This window comes from Somniosus microcephalus, unplaced genomic scaffold (assembly GCF_052327205.1).
Source record: "Somniosus microcephalus isolate GS21.2 unplaced genomic scaffold, FLI_Smic_1.0 unresolved_chr1, whole genome shotgun sequence".
In the NCBI taxonomy this organism is placed as follows: Eukaryota; Metazoa; Chordata; class Chondrichthyes; order Squaliformes; family Somniosidae; genus Somniosus; species Somniosus microcephalus.
In genome coordinates, this window is record NW_028225179.1 from 49,638,273 (window position 1) to 49,650,987 (window position 12,715).

General features: G+C 45.9%; 1 protein-coding gene across 2 annotated transcripts in view; it reads right to left on the reverse strand.

Annotated features, from left to right (window-relative positions):
- The window catches only part of LOC147094930 (cardiotrophin-2-like), a 58,643-nt gene that overhangs the window by 5,691 nt on the left and 40,237 nt on the right, over positions 1 to 12,715 (reverse strand). For both annotated transcript variants that reach the window (XM_085974554.1, XM_085974555.1), the window contains exon 2: positions 6,319 to 6,440. In XM_085974554.1, the coding sequence (XP_085830680.1) occupies positions 6,319 to 6,440 (122 nt within the window). The remainder of the gene's footprint in view (positions 1 to 6,318; positions 6,441 to 12,715) is intronic.

Genomic DNA, 12,715 nt, shown 5'->3' on the forward strand with positions numbered 1-12,715 from the left:
TGCTGATGGAGACAAAATGAAGCTAGATAAAATAATGGAACAGTTTGAGGCCTACTGCATACCTAAACATAACGTGACATTTGAGAGGCACAGATTTTTCACATGTGTACAGAAAATGGGTGATACTATTGATCAGTATGTGACTGAACTGAGAAACAGAAGCAAATCGTGTGAATTTGGGGGACTGACAGACTCGCTGATAAAAGACAGACTGGTGTGTGGTATTCTGAATAATGGTCTAAGGGAAAGACTGCTCAGAGAGCAAGATCTAGACCTGGGAAAAGCCATAGCACTGTGTAGGGCTACAGAGACTGTGAAGTTGCAGGCAAAGGAGCTGTTCAGTGACAATAGCTGCAACGTGGATGCAGTGAGAAAGAACGGATACAAACCGTTTAACAAAAAGAGCGCCAATGTGAAAAAAGAGGCGTGGCCAGCGAACGAAAATGAAAGGGACAATCAAAAGACATGTAGTCGATGCGGTACACAGCATACACCAAAAAAGTGTCCAGCATATGGTAAAACATGCAATAGTTGCAACAAAAACATGCAACAGTTGCAACAAAAACAACCATTATGCCCGTTGCTGTAAGAACCAAGCGCAACAAAGCAAGGTCCATACAGTAGATGAAAGCGAGATAGAGGAGTTCAAAGTAGATGTTGTGTCTGAAAACAAAAAAGAAGAAAGAGACTGGATGTTGACACTAAAAGTGAATGACATACACATTCCATTTAAATTGGATACTGGAGCACAAGTTAATGTGATATCAGAGACTGATTTTAAGAAAATTAGACCCAGACCAAAGATACATGGAATAAAAGTGAAAGTGACAGGATACTCAGGTACTGATATACCAGTGAAAGGAAGATGCATTGTCAAAGTAACACACAAGGACAGAGAGCACACGCTAGCATTAATCGTGGTGCCAAAGGATGTGCAAGCCATACTAGGTTTAAAAGCCTGTGAGAGACTGAACCTGGTAAAGAGAGTCCTCGTTGTGGAAAGCGAAGGGGAGACAGTCTATGATGAACAGAATGTTGCGTACACACCGGGTAAGCTGATGTATACAGCAGACACGTTGTCCAGATTTGTTGACCCAGGAGAGCCCGCAAACACAGTGAAAAGACTGATGTACAAGGCAAAAGACAGTGGAACTGACTTCTACCAGAGCATGCTTGTATACCGCACAACGCCGCTCGAGTGTGGTATGTCACCAGCCCAACTCCTTATGGGACGTATGCTAAGGTCAAACCTACCCATCCCAGAGAACCTCCTGAAAACAAAAGAGGGGGAGAAAGTGAGGAAGTTCAAAGAACAACAGAAAGAAAAGCAAAAGTACTACTATGACAGAGGAACACAAAACCTACCTGAACTCCACACTGGTGACCAAGTAAGGTTCAAAGACAAAACAAACACATGGACTCAGAAGGGAACTGTCCTGAGTGAAGTTCAACCAAGATCATACACCATTCAGACAGAAGAGGGTGCTGTTCTGAGAAGAAATCGTCGAGATCTTCTCATGGGACCAGCCACAGCAGGTCAAGAGACTGATACTGTTGAACAACCTGATCACACAGCTGAGAAGACATCATCTGAGGCAACAACTCAGATTCAAGGACAATCAATCAGAAAATCCTCAAGACACGTGAAGCCTCCTGAGAGACTCATTGAGCAAATTTAAGGACTATTGTTATAGAAGGAAGTAATGTTATCTTATTCTTTCTTCAAGTTCTAGTGTATTGACATATTTCAAGTGAACACACAAAGCAAGGTTAAAAAACCTTGATCATGATAATGATAATGTAAGTTCATTAAGTGTTACAGTTAAAATGCAGATTAATACAAAGAAAACATGTTGTTAGTTAAAAGTAAAATACTTTTGTTTTAAGAAAAGGAGATGTAATGATATCAGCAAATAGAGATGGTATTTGCCTGTTTGATTATGATGCCTTATCAGCATGTTTGCAGGTATTGATTGCTTGTGCCTGACCAGCATAGGGCATGTGACAGAGACAAGCAAGGCAGTTTAGTTTAGTTTCAGTTTCGTTCTAGATGCATCACTGGCATGATTTCTCCTGTAAATGCTGTTAAAAGAGTTGAACAAACTTTAGATTAAAAGTCATTCTCTTTCATAAATGTCTCGTCATTGAACCCACAAAGAAATCAATACAAACGGTTGTCTTACGGACTGGAGGGAGGTAGACCGTGGTGTTCCCCAGGGTCAGCTGCAGCTCAGTGGGAGGCACACTCGCCTCTGGGTCAGAAGGTCACGGGTTCAAAAACCACTCCATGGACTTGAGCACAAAAATCTAGGCTGACACTCCAGGGCAGTACTGAGGGAGCGCTGCACTGTCGGATGTTCAGTACTGAGGGAGCGCTGCACTGTCGGAGGGTCAGTACTGAGGGAGCGCCGCACTGCCGAAGGGGCAGTACTGAGGGAGTGCCGCACTGTCAGAGGGGCAGTACTGAGGAAACGCTGCACTGTCAGAGGGGCAGTACTGAGGGAGCGCTGCACTGTCGGAGGGGCAGTACTGAGGGAGCGCTGCACTGTTGGAGGGGCAGTACTGAGGGAGTGCCGCACTGTCAGAGGGGCAGTACTGAGGGAGTGCCGCACTGTCGGAGGGGCAGTACTGAGGGAGTGCCGCACTGTCGGAGGGGCAGTACTGAGGGAGCGCCGCACTGTCGGAGGGGCAGCACTGAGGGAGCGCCGCACTGTCGGAGGGGCAGTACTGCGGGAGCGCTGAACTATCAGAGGGGCAGTACTGAGGGAGTGCTGCACATTCGGAGGGTCAGTACTGAGGGAGCGCTGTACTATCGGAGTGGCAGTACTGAGGGAGCGCTGCACTGTCAGAGATGCCGTCTTTCAGATGAGTCATAGATTCATGGATTCATAGCGGCACAGAAGGAAGCCATTCGGCCCATCGAGTCTGTGCCGGCTCTCTGTAGAGCAATCCAGTCAGTCCCATTCCCCCACTCTATCCCCATAGCCCTGCAAGTTTATTTCCCTCAAGTGCCTATCCCGTCTCCCCGAGTGTCTCCGCTTCCACCACTTCCGTCAGCAGCGAGTTCCAGGTCCTCACCACTCGCTGCGTAAAAAAGATTTTACTCACATCCCCCCTGTATCTCTTGCCCAAACCCTTAAATCTGTGTCCCCTAGTCCTTGTACCAACAACTAGTGGGAACAGCCTTTCCCCGTCTAGCCTATCCAAACCCGTCATAATCCAAACTCTATCAAATCACCCCTCAACCTCCTTTGCTCTAATTAAAACAAATCCAGCTTCTCCAACCTGTCCTTGTAGCTAAGATCCCCCATCCCCGGAACCATTCTGGTAAATCTCCTCTGCACCCTCTCGAGGGCTTTCACATCCTTCCTAAAGTGTGGTGACCAGAACTGGACACAATACTCCAGTTGTGGCCTAACCAGCGCTTTATAAAGGTTCAGCATAACTTCGCTACTTTTGTACTCAATACCTCTATTTATGAAGCCCAAGATCCCATATGTTTTGTTAACCACTCTCTCAATATGTCCCGCCACCTTCAGGGACCAATGCACATTAACTCCCAGATCCCTCTGACCCTGTACACTCTGTAAAACTGTGCCATTAAGTGTATATTGCCTCTCCCTGTTCCTTCTGCCAAAATGCATCACCTCACACTTCACTGTATTAAATTCCATCTGCCACCTGTCTGCCCATTCTATTAGCCTTTCTATGTCCTGTTGCAGTCGATTGGTATCACCCTCACTGTTTGCCACACCCCCAAGTTTGGTGTCATCAGCAAATTTAGAAATTCTACTCAGTATTCCAATATCCAGGTCATTTATATATATCAAAAAAAGCAGTGGCCCCAGCACTGACCCTTGGGGAACACCACTGTCTACCATCCTCCAGTCTGAAAAACAGCCATTTACCACAACTCACTGTTTTCTGTCCTTAAGCCAATTCCTTATCCAAGCTGCCACTGACCCACCTATTCCATGAGCCTCAATTATGTTAACCAGCCTTCTAAGTGGTACTTTGTCAAACGCCTTCCTAAAATCCATGTAGACAACATCCATTGCATTCCCTTCATCGATCCTCCCTGTTACTTCATCAAAAAATTAAATCGAGACGTTAAACCGAGGCCCCGTCTGCTCTCTCAGGTAGACGCAAAAGATCCCACGGCACTATTTCGAGGAAGAGCAGGGAAGTTCTCCCCGGTGTCCTGGGGCCAATATTTATCCCTCAACCAACATCATGAAAACAGATGATCTGGTCATTATCACATTGCCGTTTCTGGGAGCTTGCTGTGCGCAAGTTGTCTGCCGTATTTCCCACATTGCAACAGTGACACCACTTCAAAAAGTACTTCATTGGCTGTAAAATGCTTTGAGACATCCGGTGGTCGTGAAAGGCGCTATATAAATGCAAGTCTTTCTTTCCCCCACAGGGGTCAGTGTTGCAACCACCGCTCTTTTTGATATATATTAATGACCTGGACTTGTGTACACAGGGGCATCATTTCATAGTTTGCAGATGACACGAAACTTGGAAATGTCGTAAGCAATGAGGAGGATTGTAACAGAGTTCAGGAAGACACAGACAGCCTGGTGAAATGGGCAGACAAGTGGCGGATGCAGTTTAATGCAGAGAAGTGTGAACTGATACATTTTTGTAGGAAGAATGAGGAGAGACAGCATGAACTAAACGGTACAATTTTAAAGGGGGTGCAGGAACAGACAGACCTGGGGCGGGGGTGTATGTATACAAATTTCTGAAGGTGGAAGGACAAGTTGAGCAGGCTGTTAAAAAAGCATATGGGGCCCTTGGCTTTATTAATAGAGGATTCGAGTACAAAAGCAAGGAAGTTATGCTAAACCATTATAAATCACTCATTAGGCTTCAGTTGGAGTATTGTGTTCAATTCTGGGCACCGCACTTTAGGAAGGATTTAAAGGCCTTGGAATGAGTGCAGAGGAGATTGACCAGAATGGTACCAGGGATGAGGGACTTCAGTTATGTGGAGAGACTGGAGAAGCTGGGATTGTTCTCCTTAGAGCAGAGAAGGTTAAGGGGAGATTGACCAGAATGGTACCAGGGATGAGGGACTTCAGTTATGTGGAGAGACTGGAGAAGCTGGGGTTGTTCTCCTTAGAGCAGAGAAGGTTAAGGGGAGATGGACCAGAATGGTTCCAGGGATGAGGGACTTCAGTTATGTGGAGAGACTGGAGAAGCTGGGGTTGTTCTCCTTAGAGCAGAGAAGGTTAAGGGGAGATTGACCAGAATGGTACCAGGGATGGGGGACTTCAGTGATGTGGAGAGACTGGAGAAGCTGGGGTTGTTCTCCTTAGAGCAGTGAAGGTTAAGAGGAGATTGACCAGAATGGTACCAGGGATGAGCGACTTCAGTGATGTGGAGAGACTGGAGAAGCTGGGGTTGTTCTCCTTAGAGCAGAGAAGGTTAAGGGGAGATTGACCAGAATGGTACCAGGGATGGGGGACTTCAGTGATGTGGAGAGACTGGAGAAGCTGGGGTTGTTCTCCTTAGAGCAGTGAAGGTTAAGAGGAGATTGACCAGAATGGTACCAGGGATGAGGGACTTCAGTTATGTGGAGAGATTGGAGAAGCTGGGGTTGTTCTCCTTAGAGCAGAGAAGGTTAAGAGGAGATTGATTAGAATGGTTCCAGGGATGAGGGACTTCAGTTATGTGGAGAGACTGGAGAAGCTGGGGTTGTTCTCCTTAGAGCAGAGAAGGTTAAGGGGAGGTTGACCAGAATGGTTCCAGGGATGAGGGACTTCAGTTATGTGGAGAGACTGGAGAAGCTGGGGTTGTTCTCCTTAGAGCAGAGAAGGTTAAGGGGAGATTTAGTAGAGGCATTCAAAATCATGAAGGGTTTTGATAACACTAAATACTGAGAAATTGTTTCCAGTGGCAGGAGGGTCGGTAACCAGAGGACACAGATTTAAGGTGATTGGCAAAAGAACCAGAGGGGGAGATGAGGAGAATGTTTTTACGCAGCGAGTTGTTGTGATCTGGAATGCGCTGCCTGAAAGGGCGGTGGGAGCAGATTCAATAGTAACTTTCAAAAGGGAATTGGATCAATGCTTGAAGGGGAAAAATGACAGGGCTGTGGGGAGAGAGCAGGGGAGCGGAATTAGTGTGATAACTCCTTCAAAGAGCCAGCACAGGCAAGCTGGGCCGAATGGCCTCTTTCTGTGCAGTATCAGTCGATGATCCTATGGTATTCAAAGAGGGCGTCTCAGTGAACAGGGGGAGGTGAGGGCACAATCGAGACAGACAGACGGAGCACAGACAGTGACGCACAGACACACACACACTCACATATAGGTCTACCAGACGCTGAGAGCGGGAGCTCAGCTCCTGAATCAACTGGTACGTCTTGTGGGTGATGGTTGAAACATTTCTCAACATGGAGCGAGTGAAGACTCGGGCGAAGATGTTCCCTGTGGAGAAGGAAGGGAAGGAAGATGGTCAGTCCTGACAGTAGGAGGGAGGGCGCTGTCTACTGTACAGAGTAACTGTACCGAGTCACTGTTTATTCAGGGTAAGGGTCACTCACTGTAACTGTACAATCACTGTTTATTCAGGGTAAAGGTCACTCACTGTGTAACTGTACAGAGTCACTGTTTATTCAGGGTAAGGGTCACTCACTGTGTAACTGTACAGAGTCACTGTTTATTCAGGGTGAGGGTCACTCACTGTGTAACTGTACAGAGTCACTGTTTATTCAGGGTAAGGGTCACTCACTGTGTAACTGTACAGTCACTGTTTATTCAGGGTAAGGGTCACTCACTGTATCTGTACAGAGTCACTGTTTATTCAGGGTAAGGGTCACTCACTGTAACTGTACAGAGTCACTGTTTATTCAGGGTGAGGGTCACTCACTGTGTAACTGTACAGAGTCACTGTTTATTCAGGGTAAGGGTCACTCACTGTGTAACTGTACAGAGTCACTGTTTATTCAGGGTAAGGGTCACTCACTGTGTAACTGTACAGAGTCAATGTTTATCCAGGGTAAGGGTCACTCACTGTGTAACTGTACAGAGTCACTGTTTATTCAGGGTAAGGGTCACTCACTGTGTAACTGTACAGAGTCACTGTTTATTCAGGGTGAGGGTCACTCACTGTGTAACTGTACAGAGTCACTGTTTATTCAGGGTAAGGGTCACTCACTGTGTAACTGTACAGTCACTGTTTATTCAGGGTAAGGGTCACTCACTGTATCTGTACAGAGTCACTGTTTATTCAGGGTAAGGGTCACTCACTGTGTAACTGTACAGAGTCACTGTTTATTCAGGGTAAGGGTCACTAACTGTGTAACTGTACAGAGTCACTGTTTATTCAGGGTAAGGGTCACTAACTGTGTAACTGTACAGAGTCACTGTTTATTCAGGGTAAGGGTCACTCACTGTGTAACTGTACAGAGTCACTGTTTATTCAGGGTAAGGGTCACTTACTGTGTAACTGTACAGAGTCACTGTTTATTCAGGGTAAGTGTCACTCACTGTGTAAATGTGCAGAGTCACTGTTTATTCAGGGTAAGGCTCACTCACTGTGTAACTGTACAGAGTCACTGTTTATTCAGGGTAAGGCTCACTCACTGTGTAACTGTACAGAGTCACTGTTTATTCAGGGTAAGGCTCACTCACTGTGTAACTGTACAGAGTCACTGTTTATTCAGGGTAAGGGTCACTCACTGTGTAACTGTACCGAGTCACTGTTTATTCAGGGTAAGGGTCACTCACTGTGTAACTGTACAGAGTCACTGTTTATTCAGGGTAAGGGTCACTCACTGTGTAACTGTACAGAGTCACTGTTTATTCAGGGTAAGGCTCACTCACTGTGTAACTGTACAGAGTCACTGTTTATTCAGGGTAAGGCTCACTCACTATGTAACTGTACAGAGTCACTGTTTATTCAGGGTAATGGTCACTCACTGTGTAACTGTACAGAGTCACTGTTTATTCAGGGTAAGGGTCACTCACTGTGTAACTTTACAGAGTCACTGTTTATTCAGGGTAAGGGTCACCCACTGTGTAACTGTACAGAGTCACTGTTTATTCAGGGTAAGGGTCACTCACTGTGTAAATGTGCAGAGTCACTGTTTATTCAGGGTAAGAGTCACTCACTGTGTAACTGTACAGAGTCACTGTTTATTCAGGGTTAGGGTCGCTCACTGTAACTGTACAGAGTCTCTGTTTATTCAGGGTAAGGGTCACTCACTGTGTAACTGTACAGAGTCACTGTTTATTCAGGGTAAGGGTCACTCACTGTGTTACTGTACAGAGTCACTGTTTATTCAGGGTAAGAGTCACTCACTGTAACTGTACAGAGTCACAGTTTATTCAGGGTAAGAGTCACTCACTGTAACTGTACAGAGTCACTGTTTATTCAGGGTAAGAGTCACTCACTGTAACTGTACAGAGTCACTGTTTATTCAGGGTAAGGGTCACTCACTGTGTAACTGTACAGAGTCACTGTTTATTCAGGGTAAGGGTCACTCACTGTAACTGTACAGAGTCACTGTTTATTCAGGGTAAGGTTCACTCACTGTGTAACTGTACAGAGTCACTGTTTATTCAGGGTAAGGGTCATTCACTGTAACTGTACAGAGTCACTGTTTATTCAGGGTAAGTGTCACTCACTGTGTAACTGTACAGAGTCACTGTTTATTCAGGGTAAGGTTCACTCACTGTGCAACTGTACAGAGTCACTGTTTATTCAGGGTAAGGGTCATTCACTGTAACTGTACAGAGTCACTGTTTATTCAGGGTAAGGGTCACTCACTGTGTAACTGTACAGAGTCACTGTTTATTCAGGGTGAGGGTCACTCACTGTGTAACTGTACAGAGTCACTGTTTATTCAGGGTCAGGGTCACTCACTGTGTAACTGTACAGAGTCACTGTTTATTCAGGGTAAGGGTCATTCACTGTAACTGTACAGAGTCAGTGTTTATTCAGGGTAAGGGTCACTCACTGTGTAACTGTACAGAGTCACTGTTTATTCAGGGTAAGGGTCACTCACTGTGTAACTGTACAGAGTCGCTCTTTATTGAGGGTAAGGGCCACTCACTGTAACTATAGAGAGTCACTGTTTATTTTGGGTAAGGGTCACTCACTGTAACTGTACAGAGTCACTGTTTATTCAGGGTAAGGGTCTCTCACTGTGTAACTGTACAGAGCCACTGTTTATTCAGGGAAAGGGTCGCTCACTGTGTAACTGTACAGAGTCACTGTTTATTGAGTGGCTTTTAGCGCCGGGTCTAAATCTTAGCGGCCGCTCGCGGGCGCAGGCAGATCATGACGTAATTTCAGTGTGCAATGCCTTTTTGGCGCCCCGGACCGGAAATTCAGTGGTGCGTATTATGTCCACGTGTAATTGAGACACGGACTGCAGGAGTTGGTTATAACAGGTCTTTACTGAGTGGAGACAAAATGGAACTAACTATGCAAAGTTACTTCACAGGCTTATATACAGGGGTGGTCACTACTGGTACTGCAGTATACAGGGGCTGCAGAATATAGTTCCTTCTGCAAAGTACATACACTACAATTCCTCCCCTTTTAGCTAAACAGTACATAACATTCGATTAATAATTAAATAACATATTTACAATTACAGTTGACATATACATTAGCTGAAGTTAAGCAATTATAAGTTCAGTCTTTGAGGAGGCTTCCTGATTCTGTCCAGATAATGCCTCTTTGGGGTATCAGGTTCTTCTGGCAGAGTTGATTCAGAATCAACGTCGTTGTTGGGTTCATCTGCTTCCAATATTCCCGATTCTGAGGTAGATGCAATTGGTGCTTTGGTTTCATCACCAGGTGTATCGGATCGTGGTGTGGAATTGACGTTTTCCAGTGACTCTAGAATCTGGTCAGCATGGCATCTTACAATGCTCTCTCCAACGTCCACGGTATACATTAGAGGTCCTTGCCGTGTACAGCTCGTTCCTGGCTGCCATTTCTCTGCGCGGTAGTCCCGGGCCAAAACTGGTTGACCTATCTTAAAACTCCTGGTCGGCCTTTCATTCATATTCTGAAACTGCCTGTTCTCCCCTCCCACATCTCTTCTGATGTTTGGCTTAACCAAATCCAAGCGGCATCGTAGTCTTCGATTGAAGAACATCATGGCTGGAGTTTGGTTGGTAGCCGCATGTGTCGCATTTCGGTAGGCAAACAAGAAGTTATCCACCTTGTGTTGTAGGGGTATGTCTTCATTACACATTGCCTTGATAGCCTTCTTGAATGTTTGAACGAAACTCTCAGCCAATCCATTGGTGGCTGGATGATATGGGGCGGATGTGTAATGCTTAACACCATTGTTCTTTAAGAACCTCCGGAACTCTTCAGACACAAACTGTGGTCCATTGTCGAAGCAAATCTGTTCAGGCAGCCCAGTTCTGGTGAATATGGTTCGTAAGACTGTGATAGTTTTTTCTGTGGTGGTTGAGGACATTTTTATTACCTCTGGCCACTTTGAATGTGCATCCACCGCAATTAAAAACATCGAGTCCATAAATGGACCAGCAAAATCAATGTGCACCCTTTGCCATGGAGATGAGGGCCACTCCCATGGATGTAGAGGGGCTTGTGGTGGGGCATTTTGGACCTTCTGGCATCCTGTACAGCTCTTGGTCATCTCTTTGATTTCTCTATCGATTCCCGGCCACCACACAAACGCTCTGGCTAAGTTCTTCATTTTTACCCCTCCGAGATGACCCTCATGAAGCTCATTGAGCACTCTATCCTTCAATTTGGGTGGAATTACCACTCTGGATCCACACATCAAGGTTCCTCTGCACACTGACAGCTGTTCTCTTCTCGGCGAGAATGCTGGCAGCAGTGGTTCACCATGTGCTGGTCAACCCTTCACTGTTAAATCATAGACCCAGGAGAGTGTCGGGTCATTTCGTGTTTCCTTTTCTATGTTTGCATTCATTACAGGTAGACATTCGACTATAGTCGAGTGGAATATCTCCACTGGATCCACTGCAGGTGCTTCTTCCACCATCGGCAACGGTAGGCGCGACAATCCATCAGCATTCCCATGCTGTTTAGTTCCTTTGTACTCGATGTCATATTGGTGTGCCCCTAGGAAAAGGGACCACCTCTGTAGCCGTTGTGCTGTCATTATCGGGATGCCCTTCTGAGGGTTGAAAATGGAGACAAGAGGTTAATGATCAGTTAGTAGAGTAAATTTCTGACCGTGCAGGTAGTGATTGAACTTCTTCACCCCCCACACCAGGCTGAGGGCCTCTCTGTCAATCTGGGCGTAGTTACGCTCGGCTGAAGTTAACGAGCATGACGCAAAAGCTATCGGCCTCTCTGAACCATGAAGGAATTTATGTGACAGTACCACTCCAATGCCGTAGGGAGACGCATCACACGCCAGTCTTATCGGTAGTGATGGGTTGTAGTGAGCCAATACTTCTCTTGAAGTGATTAGGTCTTTACTCTTCTGAAAGGCCCGCTTACATTCATCACTCCATTTCCATGCTACTCCAGTTTGTAGTAGGGCGTTCAGTGGGTGCAGAATTGTGGACAAATTCGGCAAAAACTTATGGTAGTAATTCACCAATCTGTGGAATGACCTCAGTTGTGACACATTTTCAGGCGCTGGAGCCTTAAACTACCACTACAATTTTGTCAGGGGACTTTTGTAACCCCTCTTCATCAATCACGTGGCCACAATACGATATCTGTTTCTTAAAAAACTCGCACTTGGGGCGATTGGCTCGTAGTCCATGTTCTCTTAGTCTAGTGAGCACCTGCTCTAGGTTGGCAAGGTGTTCACTGTCATCTTCACCTGTCACTAGGATGTCGTCCAAGTAACACTGAGTCCCCAGAATCCCTTGCAGGACTTGTTCCATCGCTCTTTGCCATATCGCCGGAGCTGATGCTACTCCGAATACCAGTCGATTATACTGGTAAAGACCTTTGTGAGTGTTTATCGTGAGATACTTCCTAGAGGATTCTTCAACCTCCATCTGCAAATATGCTTGTGCTAGGTCAATTTTTGTAAAACGCTTCCCTCCAGATAGTGAGGCGAAAATATCTTCTATCCTCGGGAGAGGATATTGTACTGTGTGAAGGACTGGGTTCACCGTCACCTTGAAGTCCCCACAGATGCGAACCTTCCTTGGCTCCTCAGACTTATTGTTTAACGTTTTCTTCATGACAGGAACGATGGGTGTCGCCCACTCACTCCAGTCTACCTTAGATAACATGCCTGCATTCTCCAGATTCTCCAGCTCTGCCTCAACGGCTGGGCGAATTGCATATGGCACCGGTCTTGCTTTGAAAAACTTGGGAATTGCATTCTCTTCTATTTTTATCGAGGCGGTTACGCCTTTAAGAGTTCCCAGTTCTTGTTGAAATACCTCTTTGGCGTTAGCTAAGATTTTTGACAATCGTCCAGGTGTGACGTCATCATCCTTTTTACCAGCCACCGTCAGTGCCTGAATGGAGTGCCAGGCTAAACATATCTTTCTGATCCATTCCCGTCCCAATAATGCTGGTCCACCATCTTGCAGTATGTACAGATACAATTACTGTGTTTCCTTGCCGTTGTATTCGACAGGCACCCTTATTTTCCCTCTGGGGTGTACTTTTTGCCCCGTATACGTCTTCAAGACAATGGATGTCTCTTTCAAGGGTATGTGTGAGAATAGCCGCTCATAGTCTCGTCGATTCATGACGGTCAGGGCTGATCCTG